Here is a 14,482-nt window from a genome sequence, read left to right on the forward strand (position 1 = left end):
CTCGGCGCTCATGTGACCGGCCGGCTTTCTCCTTTCCCTGTCTGACAGTTACAGTGGGCGGGGCCAATATTTACCTGATGATGTCAGTCAGGATGAGAGGACAAGAGAGCTGGCCGGTCACGTGAGCGCTGAACGGCGCTCTGAAATCCTTTATTTACTGCATTTTTTTTATATATAACACAGAGACAGGAGCACACAGCATTAGCAAACACACATGACTATATAAGATTTTAAATATTATTTTAGCAGCTGGAGGGGAGGGGGTGGTCACTTGACACAGAGCAGACAGGCAGGGAGGGGCAGGGGGACAGGGGAGAGACAGGAGAGCTGCGGGATGATGGAGGCATGTAATCTGACCACGGTGACAGGACTCAGCAGCCATGATATACCTTGGTCAGTTTACAGAGGGGAGGGCAGAACCAGGCAGGATCAGTAATTTCAGGTGTTACGGGGGGCAAATTACACAGCATTGTGCTGTATAACATGCTATAAAGGAACAGGATCTTTTTAGGGTAACACACACTTTAAAACAAACAGTCTTTTCCCATGCAGTTGTATAGTGCGAGGGAAAAAAAAGGGTGATTACATGCTGCTATGGAGGCTTTGCCTTGAACTGTAGATAATGTTACTTCGATTTTCCATCAACATTGCACTGCAAGGTTCTCTGATAGAATAGCTGCTGGTGCAGTTATGCTGTAAATGTGCCCCCAGTAGCCCCAAAAATCTTAAATTTATCTCAGTTTCTGGAGTATTTTCACTGAATGGCCTGCTTGGAGACACACAGCCTTTTCCCCTATCAGAATAGAAAATTCTGGCCAATGGAATTAATTAACACCCAAGGGCCAAAACCCTTTAAATGGTTATTTACATCTGCTCTCAGGAAGTTTTTAGGCCTGGCTGATGACCAATAAATAATTACTTTTATCCTGGTTTATGTGATATGGGCAAGGGTTTATCTGTTTATAGTTGTATTTATGAGTTACACTCCATCCTGTGGTTGTCCTCAGATGCATTCATAAAGTTTATTCATTTGTGAAAGGGCGTACCCTTCCTCTTTGTCTAATGCAGCCACACTGGAACACTGGAAGCCTCTGGCAAAATTAGCAATCATTTTACTTAATTAGTAGGGCCAATCTGAGTTTACATTTAAAATATCTTGTTTTTATGTACAAGTCTGGCTCCTGTTTGATTCATAAAGAGATGAAAAATAGTTAACCCTGTGGCGCTGGTGCCTCCTTGCTCTTAAAGGTGTTTCAGATGCCTGGGGAAAGGGGGGGGGGGGGTCATGATCATGTGACTGCCCTGATTGACTGTCACAATGGTCACATGATTGGAAAGCTCCCAGTACTTTATGGTACTGCCAGCTACCGTGCTGGGAGTGTACAGAGAGTGTGCTGTCAGCACAGTAAGCTATTTTAACAGGGCCACAGCATTAAGACCCACTCGCTGAGCTGCCGCATATATGCGTGCTATTGACGGCTAGGGGTTAAAGGGAAAGCATGGCATATTTTTAGTCATTATTGCAGTGTTTGAAGTGGACTTATTGGCAAAATCAGTAGTTTTATTACTCGTTGATCAAGGCGTAGGATCTGTTGGTTTTCCACTTTTTGTAAATAACCAAGCTGTCCAGCAAAAGTGGCAGCTATAGGGATTGGAACAAACCATATAAAACTGCTAGGGGTGCTTACAAGTGTCAACATTTATTCATACAGTTTGAACAATTTGTTCCAAAAGAAAAAAAAAATGTTGCTATAACTACTTAGCCACCTGCCGACAGCTCACATTCAATATACTTATGGCTGATGGTCAGCAAGTCTCGTACGCCCACACTTGAAGTACCACCACTGCGCTTCAGGAAAAACACTTGACTTACCTGCTGCCATTCAATATACTGCCAGCGTTGGCAAGTGTAGCATTGGTAGTGTACATGTGACCCGTGATTGCAATACACTATTCCCAATGCACATGTTCTTTGGATCCAATTTTGGAGACCCATGGTCTGCTGGTGACATCTCTTGTCAGCCAATGATTTGGGCCGAAAACCTGCTGATCGTCTGTCTCCAGTCACAGCACAGAGTTCTGTGTTTACAACACTCTGTGTACAGAGGACAGCGATCTGGCTGTTTTTCCTCCCTGCACCTGCAGTCACTTTTTGAAAACATCAGAACTCCGCACACACACGTCATTCATTAATCGATTTATGTGAGTAAAAAGTACATTCTGACATTGCGGTACTTAAAGTTTAGGCTGTGAACATGCTGCTCAGCACACTAGTTCATTCATAGCCAGATTCACGTAGAGATATGACGGCGTATCAGTAGATACGCCGTCGTAACTCTGAATCTGCACCGTCGTATATTTAAGTGTATTCTCAAATTGAGATACGCTTAAATGTAGCTAAGATACAACCACTGGCGCCGTCGTATCTTAGCTGTCTGTTTACGCTGGCCGCTAAGGGCGTGTACACTGATTTGCCCGTCGCAGTAAAGAAACGCCGTTTACGTAAGGCGTTTTCAGGCGTAAAGATAATCCACCAAAAAGATGGCGCAGCCAATGTTAAGTATGGACGTCGGAACAGCGTAAATTTTTAATTTTTTTACATCGTTTGCGTAAGTCGTCCGTGAATGGGGCTGGCCGTAATTTACGTACACGTCGAAAGCAATGAGTCTTTGCGGCGTAATTTGGAGCATGCGCACTGGGTTACGTCCACGGACGGCGCATGCGCCGTTCGGTAAAAACTTCATTTACGTGGGGTCATGCTTTATTTACATAAAACACGCCCACCTCTTCACAATTTGAATTAGGCGTGCTTACGCCGGCACATTTACGCTACGCTGCCGTAACTTAGGACACAAGTGCTTTGTGAATACAGCACTTGCCTCTCTAACTTACAGCGGCGTAGCGTATATGAGATACGCTACGCCTGCCTAACGTTAGGCACGTGTACCTGAATCCAGCTATCAGTCTACCTCTAGCTTTGTAACTGAAAGCCTGTATGGAGATACGGTCACAAAGTTAAAAGAAGACTGTGCAGTAGCCTGACACCTGACATTACACCCACGATCTGCTGATTGGCGGTGCAGTGCTCTGCAGGCTCCAGTAAAATAAATAAATGCACATCTTTTTACCTGCAAAAATATGTTCATTTATTTATTTATTTTTGAAAGGTGAACTTAGCCTTTAAAGTATAACTAAAGACAAAACTTGTTTTAATTTTGGATAGAGTGGCGAGGGATTAGGACACCTGTCAGGTTTATATTTCTGTGTATTCCTGTTAGGGAGATTTACCCTCTTTAGTTGACCTGTTTAATATTATCATCAAAAGTGAAAGTAAAAGAAAACCCTAAGTTTTGGATTGACATCAAAACACAAATAGAGGGGAAATCTTCCAGTAGGGACACTGATGACAAACCGATCACTTTGGAGGGATATTCTCTCACAGATGGCAGAAAAAGTAAAAGAAAAAATCACAATTTTGGGTTGTCCCCAGAACAGGAATAAAGGGAAATCTTCCAATTAGGACACTAGTTCTGGTGACCCTAGTAACAACCAGGGATTACTTACTTTGGAGAGATTTACTGCCACTTCCAGTTGTGGCTATGGGTCAGGAAGTGACAGGAATTATAACCCTCTTACTCTATCCAAAGCAAATATATATATATACATATATTTTTTCTGAAATCTCCCATCCAGTTGTCTGCTTTCGGTTCGTAGCAGAACATGAGAACAGGCAAAATATTTGTTCGAAGACGCGAACACCGTTAAAGTCTATGGGACACGAACATGAAAAAGTGCTAATTTTAAATGCTAATATGCAAGTTATTGTCATAAAAAGTGTTTGGGGACCTGGGTCCTGTCGCAGGGGATGTGTATCAATGCAAGAAAAGTTTTAAAAAATGCAGTTTCTTTGGGAGCAGTGATTTTAATAATGCTTAAAGTGAAACAATAAAAGTGAAATATTCCTTTAAATTTCGTACCTGGCATTCCTGTGTCATTGTCAGTGGATGTATGTCTGTTGGGGCTTGTAGAACAGCTGGCCCCTCGCCAGGCAAGCAGAACCCTACTAGTATTATAACTTTATTATGCTCGTAAGTCTGTAGTACTCCGATGGAAGGCTTCGTCCGCACCCTCAACAAATTTTTGGAAGAGGTTAGTGAACTCGGCTCTGCCACCGTACAGGGCTACTTACATGTGGCTGTGCTAAGAAATTCCATAAAATATGGGACATCTGGACAGAATCCCTGTCTACTAATGCAGACTCGATGGACGATTAGTAATTCTCTATTAATTACCTGTAACGGCTCAAGTGGCATCTCTGAACTTGTAGGCTTCCTTGGGTTGCTTGGTCAATAGTTTTGGGGAGAATTGTCGGGTCCTGGCAATACAGATAAAATACATTGAAAAGAAAACAGCATGGGTTCCCCCTTAGTCCGTTACCAGGCCCCCCTCCCCCCTCCTGAACCATACCAGGCCACACGCTCTCAACATGGGGAGGGATTTTGGGTCACTTCTTTACATATCGTCTCTAAATCCTTAAGGTTTCTTGGCTGCCGCTTGGCAACTCAAAGTTTCAGCTCCCTCCATACATTTTCTATATGATTAAGGTCTGGAGACTGGCTAGACCACTCCATGACCCTAATCTGCTTCTTCTTGAGCCACTCCTATGTTGCCTTGGCGGTATGTTTTGGGTCATTGTTATGCTGGAAGACCGAGCCGCGACCCATCTTCAGTGTTCTGGCTATAGGAAGAAAGTTCTCATCCAAGATTTTACAATACATGGCCCAGTCCACTGGCCTCTAAATGCAGCAAAGTTGGCCTGTGCCTTTAGCAGAGAAACAGCCCCAAAGCATAATGATCAAATTATTATTTTCCACACTGTATATATACTACACAAGAAGGGATTGAGAAGAATGATATGATAGTTATATATTTTCATGTTTATTGTGTGACTTATATTACATGTTTTATGTAATAAGTGCCTTTAAGTTTTATTTTCCCTTATTTTGAACAGGTTCAGGTTATTGACCTGGCATCCAAAAAGATAATAGGCTGCATGGATCCTGTTGCAGACAGCAATTGGGGAATGGTGATGTGCATAAAACTTTGGCAGGTTAGCAGTCTTCATTTTTATTACCATATTTTGGTTTTATTTTATATATAAAACAACTTCTTACACAGTGCTTTACAAGAAGAAAACTGCAGACATTAATTGTTTAAGTGGAATAAGATTTAGCTTTCTAATTATTCTGTTACTTGAGTTACTGGATCTTTGAAGCCATTTTATGCTTTCTACATGTGTATGGAAAATGTGTTCCCCTTGATGTGGCCTTGGTATCCTTACTTAGAACCTACAATTTTTTTACAGTAAAAATAGGCACATATTTTGGAAACCCATTATTTACAATGACTGAAAAGAGAAAGCCTTTGGAGCTGCTTCTTTGAGACGTTATACATAGCTGAGTCTCAGGGGTTCCAGTTAGGGAGAGTACCAGTGGTCCAGAGCAAGCGGTATAAATGTTTCCATCCACATTAAAAGTGGGGACCCATTAGATTTAGTAACAGGCTGAACTTCCTTTATTAGCACAGCTGTTTTAAGCTCTACCTTGGTACAGCATTTTTATGTAAATTTTTGTGAAGTCCTGCTTGAATTTTTTTGATCAAACACTAAATTTCAGGGAATTTGGGATAAAATACTATATTTAATATTTTTCTGTCTGGGATAAACTGTTGTTATTTTTCTTCTATATTGTGAGTCATTACCTTATTTTTACATAAGTCTGATCATTAGTAGAGAAAAATTATTTGGTGGGGCCCCATTCAGATAACTTCCATTTTTTTTTAAAGGTACCCTTGAAGCAACCAAATTGTATTAATGTTATCCTGGACAGAGATAAGCAGATGACATATGATGAAACATACAGTGTGCCTGTCCTCACTTGCATTGACATTCCCATGTACTTGTATTAACTCTTGTGAATGGGTACATATATTTAGTGATATTTTTATTAATGTATATAGGATTTGCGCAGTACTTTTGTGCGTTACCATTTTTTCCAGAGAGAAGGATACAATCCACACCATCTGGTATATTTATATACAGTATATTGAGACTCAAATTCATCCAATTCTTATAGAAGGAGATTGTGACCAGCTCTCTATGGAGCCGGTTCACACATCTCCACAATGACTCCGGTAAGAATTGCACAGGAGCCCTGTACGTTTTTGGTCCATTTCAGGTCCAAAGTCAGCCCAAAATTCGGGCTGAAATTGGACCTGAAACAGTGAATTGAGAGGGAATGGACTCCTGCTGTGAGCCGCTGTATGTTCCATTGTGAACCCAGCCAGAAGGTTCTCCTTGGATTTTAGGCTTCTCTATTTGGCTAGGCTGTGAAAAAGCCTCACACATACAGTATTGTCATACTCGGTAGGATTAGCAGAATGTGTTTTGGGATGCAATAATAAGTATGTCTATGATGTGTGTGAGAAATAACTTGTTAAAATGACAACTTTGTGAAAAAAAATACTTCATTATTTTCCAAAGAATTTTGGCAAAAAATACAACTTTAAAAAACTCACCATGACTCTTACTAAATACCCTGGAATGTCTACTTTCAAAAAAAGGTCATTTGGGGGGGGGGGGGGGGGGGGGGGATTTGCACTGTCCTGGCATTTTAGGTCCTCAAGTAGTGAGATAGACTAAATAATATACACTGATTTGGGTTTGGCTATAAACAAAAAAAGAGCGACAATTTAGAAACAAGTTCTGGTAAAAAAATTGCAATAAGCATATATTGTTTGGTTTGCGCAAAAGTTATAGCGTCTACAAAATAGGGGATATATTTATGGCATTTTTATTATTATTTAATTTTTTTACTAGTAATGGCAGCGATCTGTGATTTCTATCAGGATTGCGACATTGAGGCGGACAGATCACACACTTTGACACACTTTTGGGACCAGTGACACTTATATAACGATCAGAGATTACTGTATAAATGCCACTGGCAGGGAAGGGGTTAACACTAGAAGGTGATCAAGGGGTTTAATGTCTTCCCTCCCTGTGTGTTCTAATTGTGGGGGGATGGGACTGACTGGGGGAGGAGAAATATCACTGTTCCTACGTAGTAGGAACACTCAATCTGTCTGTACTCCCCTGACAGATCCGGGATTTGTGTGTTTACACACACAGATCCCCGTTCTGGCTCTGTTAGGAGTGATCGCAGGTGCCTGATGGAGGGCGTGCGGGGGCCTGCCATACCAGTTTAAAAAGACAACGTACAATGACGGCTACTCATGCAGCCGTGCCAACCTGCCGCAGTACAACTGCGGCGGCTGGTCGACAAGTAGTTAAATACCATCAAAAAAAAGCTCTGTCTCAAAAATGTATATAAAATGTATTTGAGTATAGTGTTGCATGGTTGAGTAATTGTCATTCAAAGTGTGATAGCGCTGAGATCTGAAAAGTGGCCTGGACTAGAAGGGGATGAAAGTGTCCAGACTTGAAGCAGTTGAGCAAGGAACCAAATTGTAAAAATGGAGGCACATTTTTCCATAAAATGAAAGGGGAAGTCTGGCAGATAGCTCCACTTTGGGCTATTTTTTTTTTCAATTTGAATAAATAGGGACTTAAAGCAGTATTAAACCCAAAAGCAAACATCTAATATATTTCAGCTTACCAATTCCTACATGTGATGCCTGCCTTAGTTTTGTTTTTTAGGCTTGTATTCTATTTTTATGTGGTGATCCAGCCAGTAAGTCTGTTGTTTTTTTAAAAGCACAAGCTCTCCAGCAGAATGTATCAGTTTACATGGATAAGATGAATCATTTAACACTGGCAGTGGTTCTTAACTACTTACAGACCGCCCACCGTCGTTATACGTCCTCACTTTAGAGATGAATATCTCGGTAACGGCAGCAGCTGCTGCCACAATCGAGATATTCATCTCTTCTGTGGGCGGCCGTGTTAACGATAATGGCGGTCTCCGCGGCATATTCGCCGCGAGATCGCCGTTATCGGTGGCGGGAGAGGGTCCCGCCGCTCTCCCGCGCCCTCCGCCGCTTACCGGAGCCTTCGGTAGCGGCGGAGGGGATCGCGACCATCCGGCAGCTGAGCGGGGACGAGACTGAAGGAAAAATCTCCTTCGCCCGTCCCCATAGCTCGGCTGGGCGGAAGTGACGTCAAAACGTCAGTCCCGCCCAGCGTCTTAAAGAAACCTTTTTTTTTTTTGTCATTTGAAAAAATGACATTTCCAAAATTTTTTTGCATTTTAGTCTAAATATGAGATCTGAGGTCTTTTTGACCCCAGATCTCATATTTAAGAGGACCTGTCATGCTTTTTTCTATTACAAGGGATGTTTACATTCCTTGTAATAGGAATAAAACTTATAATTTTTTTTTTTTTTTTCAGTGTTAAAAATTCTAAAATAAATAAAAATAAATGCGAAAAGCGAAAAAAATTGTTTTTAAAGCGCCCCGTCCCGACGAGCTCGCGTGCAGAAGCGAACGCATACGCGAGTAGCGCCCGCATATGAAAACGGTATTCAAACCACACAAGTAAGGTATCGCCGCGATCGTTAGAGCGAGAGCAATAATTTTAGCCTTAGGCCTACTCTGTAACTCAAAAAAATGCAACCTGTAGAATTTTTTAAACGTCGCCTATCAAGATTTTTAAGGGTAAAAATTTGACGCCATGCCACGAGCGGGCGCAATTTTTAAGCGTGACATGTTGGGTATCATTTTACTCGGCGTAACATTATCTTTCACAATATATAAAAAAATTGGGCCAAATTTATTGTTGTCTTATTTTTTAATTTAAAAAAGTGAATTTTTTCCAAAAAAAGTGCGCTTGTAAGACCGCTGCGCAAATACGGTGTGCCAAAAAGTATTGCAATGACTGCCATTTTATTCTCTAGGGTGTTAGAAAAAAATATATATAATGTTTGGGGGTTTTAAGTAATTTTCTAGCAAAAAAAAATGGTTTTGTCTCGTAAACACCGACTCTGAAAAACAGGCCCGGGGCTAAAGTGGTTAAAATGATCAGCTTCCATTTATTCATGTAAAACTTTTATCCCAAATGTTTGTTGTAACTGATTCTAAAGTGTAAGCTGTCGTTTGGCATCAACTTGTTGGTGTATGTAAATTACTCTAATACATTTAACACTCCCTCCCCCCCCAGACTGACAATGCTGCTGTCTGCTATGCCCCATGTGCTCCTTCATCCAGAGTGTGGCCACACTAATACAGGAGGTGTGTTACTGGCCAGATCATCAGGTGAAAATAGAGGGGCAAAAAAGCCTGAAGCCTCGTACACACGGGCAAGAATCTCGCCCGGAAAAAAACGCTGTTTCTTTCTCGTACATCACGGGACACAGAGCAGCATATTCATTACTATGTGGGTTATATGGAGTACCTTCAGGTGATGGACACTGGCAATCTCAAACAGGAAGTGCCCCTCCCTATATAACCCCCTCCCATAGGAGGAGTACCTCAGTTTTTACGCCAGTGTCTTAGGTGTTGGTCATGGTTTAGCTTGCCTCCACATCCTTGGGATTAAGGTGGGCTAACCGGTTCTGTCCAAAGGCCTCAGTGCTAAAGTGGTCAGCAACCGGACCCCAAACCATTGGGGTATAGCCCATAATGCTTTCTGTCACAGAGAGCTGGACTCTGGGCCCAGAACTTAGAAACCTTTGGGGGCCTAATGTTTCTGTTGCCAGGGTGCTATATGGGCCCAGGACAGTGGATCCTTCATAGGAACCCAGGGCCTGAAGGTCTAGACGCCCCACGGAGATGGGGGAAGATTGGACCTCTTGCTGTGCAAAGTCCTGCGGCATGGAGCAGGTAAGTGAAGGGGGGCCTGCGGGACTTGGTTCGTCGGCAGGCTCTCTAGGGGGATCTTTGGGGGATGTGCCTGAGTATGCTCTTGCATTGGCAGTTTTGGGCCACTATGTCTATCAAAGAGACAGGATGGTCTATGTATGGGCTCCCATGTGTGATCTTCCTAAAATATGTGTTGCATTGTAATTGTCTGCTGGGCGCTGGGTTGGGAAAGGAGTGTGTGTTGGCTATGCTTTCCCAGGACTGGGGGGTCAGTGACTCACCTGAGGCCTTACCTGTCTGGGTGCCGTGCGGTGCTCGTCCTCCAGCATGTCAGTAACGCTTCCGGCGTGGCCCCCATCCTCCGCAACACGGGCGCGCGCCCTGTAATATAGGCGCAGGGTGATGATTCGCGCCGTTGTGGAGAAAGGGGGGCGGGACATCTAGTCTCATAAAAGGAAGGGGCGGCCCTTCCTCTATGCTGTGTAGCTCAGTTGCTTTCTGAGCTTGAAGGAGAAGGACGCAGAGCGGCTGCAGGGCGGCTGAGGGCACCCAGTGGCGCAAGGAAGTATTGCAGTTCTGGTGAACAGAACTAGCTGTGTGGTTACTAGCCTCAAAGAATTCCTTATACAGCAGATGGATACTTGCAATTTTTTGAGGGAAGACAGCATGTTTTCATTAAAAAAAAAAAAAAAAGTTATTGAAAAAAAAAAAAAAAAAAAAAAAAGATTGGAAACATACTGGTCTTCCCGTTTTGGGTTTTGGACGTTAGTTGTTACTACCGTTCCCTAAACCGTACTATTCTTTCTCCTAGCTACAACAATCTAAGGTTGTAAGCAGGGGTACCTCGGTATTGTACCATGGCTTCCAAAGGTTCAGGATCAGGGGGTACAAAAGAAAGGGGCTCCCCCTCAGATTCTGACGGTTCAGGTCGGCCTATGCCGGTACTCTCCCCACAGGTTAATACACCATTGGGCACCTTGGTTGAGCCATTAGGGAGATCTGGTGCTGAGGCTACTTCAGATCCACCCAACCCTGTGTTTATCACAGAGAGTATGCTAGCCACCTCCTTGGAGGGGCTAGAGAAAAGATTGGCGGCTATGATAGCCAAATCTACACCGGGTAAAAAGCGGACTAGGTCTCCGTCGCCTGAGTGTGGACCCTCAGATGCTGAGGTTCTCTCCCCGGGGGGATTTGAGTTGCAGGAGGATCATTTGGACCGGGACCAAATTGGTTCAGAGGTTGAGGGTTCGGCTAATGAAGAGCCTTGCTCGGCCTCCCAAGCGGAAAGCTTCTGGGTTCATTCCCTGACAGACATGGTCCACTTGGCGTTTAATTTGCCTTTGCCGGAACCTCAGGGTCCGGCCGTATCATCTTTAGGCTCTTTGAAAACGCCTCGGAGTAGCGCTGTTTTTCCAGTCCATCCTCTTTTAGAGGAAGTAATCTTCCAGGATTGGGCACGACCAGACAGAATCTTTTTACCACCTAAAAGATTTTCCGTCGTCTATCCTATGGAAGAAAAATTTGCCAAAAAGTGGGCACTCCCAGTGGTGGATGCCGCCATCTCCTGTGTAAATAAGTCCTTAACTTGCCCGGTAGAAAACATACAGGGGTTTAAAGAACCGGTTGATAAGCGTTTGGAGACACTTTTAAAAGCATCCTTTACTACGGCAGGTGCAGTAATACAGCCAGCTGTGGCTGCTATTGGAGTTTGTCAGGCACTAACAGACCAGACAAGACAAATGCTTAAGGTTATTCCGGCCCAGCAGGCGGAAGAATTATCTGATATTCCTAGAGCCATGTGCTTCGCGGTGGATGCTATAAAGGATTCCATCCAGCAAGCGTCTCGTCTGTCACTATTTTTAGTACATATGAGAAGGCTCTTATGGTTAAAGAACTGGGAGGCTGAGCCCCCATGCAAAAAGCTTCTGGCAGGGTTTCCCTTCCATGGAGAACGACTCTTCGGAGAAGATCTGGATAAATACATTCAGACTATTTCAAGTGGCAAAAGTACCCTTCTACCAGTCAAAAAGAAGGTCCGGGGACCTGCGTTCAAACGGCAGCTTCCCCCTGCTCAGGGGCCCGCCAATTCCAGGCAGTATCGACGGCCTCCTGCGAGATCATACTTTAACAATAAGCCACAGGGACAAGCTTTTGGGGGCAAGAAGCAGTGGTATCGTAAGCCAGCAAAGACAGCCCCTAAGTCTGCCTCATGAAGGGACGCCCCCACCCACGAAGGTGGGGGGAAGGCTGCGTCTTTTTTCGGAAATTTGGGAGACCGACATTCCCGACAAGTGGGTCCGGTCTTCCGTGGCCACAGGCTACAAATTAGAATTTCTAAGAATCCCTCCACCTCATTATCAGGAGTCGAGAGTGCCAGTCGAGCTGACAAAGAAGGCCGCCTTAATGGCGGCATTAAATCATTTGCTTTACCAAGGCGTGATAGTAGAAGTACCAGCCCAGGAACAGGGGCTAGGGTTCTACTCCAATCTGTTCATCATCCCAAAGCCCAACGGCGATGTCAGGCCAATCTTGGACTTAAAGGGATTAAATGCGTACTTAAAAGTACGCTCATTCCGGATGGAATCCGTACGATCGGCAGCCGCCGCACTCCAGAAAAACGACTTTCTGGCATCCATAGACATAAAGGATGCTTACCTTCATGTGCCAATTTTTCAGCCACATCAAAGGTTTCTACGCTTCACGGTGGCTCGGCGTCATTTTCAATTTGTGGCACTCCCTTTCGGGTTGGCTACGGCTCCTCGAGTATTCACCAAGGTCCTAGCTCCAATTCTAGCCAACCTAAGAATCCAGGGGATTACTGTCCTAGCATACCTGGACGACCTTCTAATCATAGATCACTCGTCTCCTGGCCTGGAACGAGCAGTGGCTCTCACGGTTCGATACCTAGAAAGGTTCGGCTGGGTCCTAAACCGAGAAAAATCAGCTTTCCAACCCACAAAGAGGTTGGAATATCTCGGCATGTCATTAGACACGGAACAGCAAAGGGTGTTCCTGCCTCGAATAAAGGTCGAGGCTATCAAAGAATTGATACATTTGGTTCTAAGCAAGAGAGAACCAACGATTCGCCTATGCATGCGATTACTAGGCAAGCTAGTGGCCACCTTCGAAGCGGTACCATACGCTCAAAGCCACACTCGCGTCCTGCAGGCAGCCATTCTGTCAGCATGGAGCAAAAGGCCACAGGCCTTGGAATTTCCTTTGCCACTCTCATCAAGAGTCCGGCAGAGTCTGTGTTGGTGGTTACACCCTCAGAATCTACTGAAGGGAAAATCTTTCAGCCCCGTGACCTGGAAGATAGTGACCACAGATGCCAGCCTGAAGGGCTGGGGAGCGATCTTGGATGGTTGCACCCGCCAAGGTACTTGGGCACAGGAGGAGAGTCAATTGCCCATCAATATCTTGGAGATCAGAGCTGCTCGGCTAGCCCTCAAGGCTTGGACCTCCAAATTACAGGGGTTCCCGGTGAGGATACAATCAGACAATGCCACGGCTGTGGCATATATAAATCACCAAGGGGGAACCAAGAGTCAAGCAGCTCAGAGAGAAGTGAGCTTAATTTTCCTATGGGCAGAGAATCATGTGCCCTGCATATCGGCAATATTCATTCCCGGGGTGGACAACCTGCAGGCGGACTTTTTGAGTCGTCAGACTCTGTCGCCAGGGGAATGGTCTCTGCATCCGCAAATATTTCAGATAATTTGCCAGAGGCGGGGAATGCCGGACGTGGATATCATGGCATCAAGGCTCAACAAGAAGCTAGACAGGTTCATGTCCCGGACTCGGGACCCTATGGCCTGCGGGACCGATGCGTTAGTTTGCCCTTGGCATCAGTTCAATCTTCTATATGCCTTCCCCCCGCTTCAGTTACTACCCCACCTGTTGCGCAGGATCAGGGTGGAGCACAAGCCAGTCATTCTGATAGCTTCAGCATGGCCCAGAAGGGCATGGTACTCACTAATCCTAAAGATGTCAGTGGGAGACCCTTGGACGCTTCCTCTACGACCAGACCTACTCTCACAGGGCCCGATCCTCCACCCTGCATTACGGCGTCTAAATTTGACGGCCTGGCGGCTGAATCCCTGATTCTTAGGGGTAGAGGTCTATCTAGACAAGTAATCCCTACCCTGATTAAGGCTAGAAAGCCAGTCTCCAGAGTAATTTATTACAGGGTTTGGAGGGCCTATGTAGGCTGGTGCGAGTCCAAGAAATGGCTTTCCCGCAAATATACCATTGATAGAGTATTAAGTTTTCTCCAGCTAGGAGTGGATAAAGGCCTGGCATTAAGCACAATCAAGGGACAGATTTCAGCTTTGTCAGTGTGGTTTCAGAGGCCGCTGGCCACCCACTCGCTGGTTAAGACCTTCATTCAGGGGGTCTTGCGTATTAATCCTCCGGTTAAGTCACCACTTTGTCCGTGGGACTTGAATCTTGTTCTGTCAACTCTACAGAAACAACCTTTTGAGCCGTTGGCTGAAGTTCCTTTGGTTTTACTAACAAGGAAGTTGGTATTTCTGGTCGCCATAGTTTCCGCCAGAAGAGTGTCAGAATTGGCAGCCTTATCTTGTAAGGAGCCATATCTTATTCTGCATAAGGACAGGGTGGTTCTCCGTCCTCATCCTTCCTTTTTACCAAAGGTTATATCCA

The 14,482-nt window shown here is 44.6% G+C and overlaps 1 protein-coding gene across 2 annotated transcripts in view; it reads left to right on the forward strand.

Moving 5' to 3' along the window:
- GNB1L (G protein subunit beta 1 like) overlaps positions 1-14,482 on the forward strand; it is a 75,732-nt gene that overhangs the window by 43,982 nt on the left and 17,268 nt on the right. For both annotated transcript variants that reach the window (XM_040348054.1, XM_040348046.1), the window contains one exon: positions 5,012-5,110. In XM_040348054.1, coding sequence (XP_040203988.1) covers positions 5,012-5,110 — 99 coding nt within the window. The remainder of the gene's footprint in view (positions 1-5,011; positions 5,111-14,482) is intronic.

This window comes from Rana temporaria, chromosome 1, assembly GCF_905171775.1.
Source record: "Rana temporaria chromosome 1, aRanTem1.1, whole genome shotgun sequence".
NCBI classification, from domain to species: domain Eukaryota; kingdom Metazoa; phylum Chordata; class Amphibia; order Anura; family Ranidae; genus Rana; species Rana temporaria.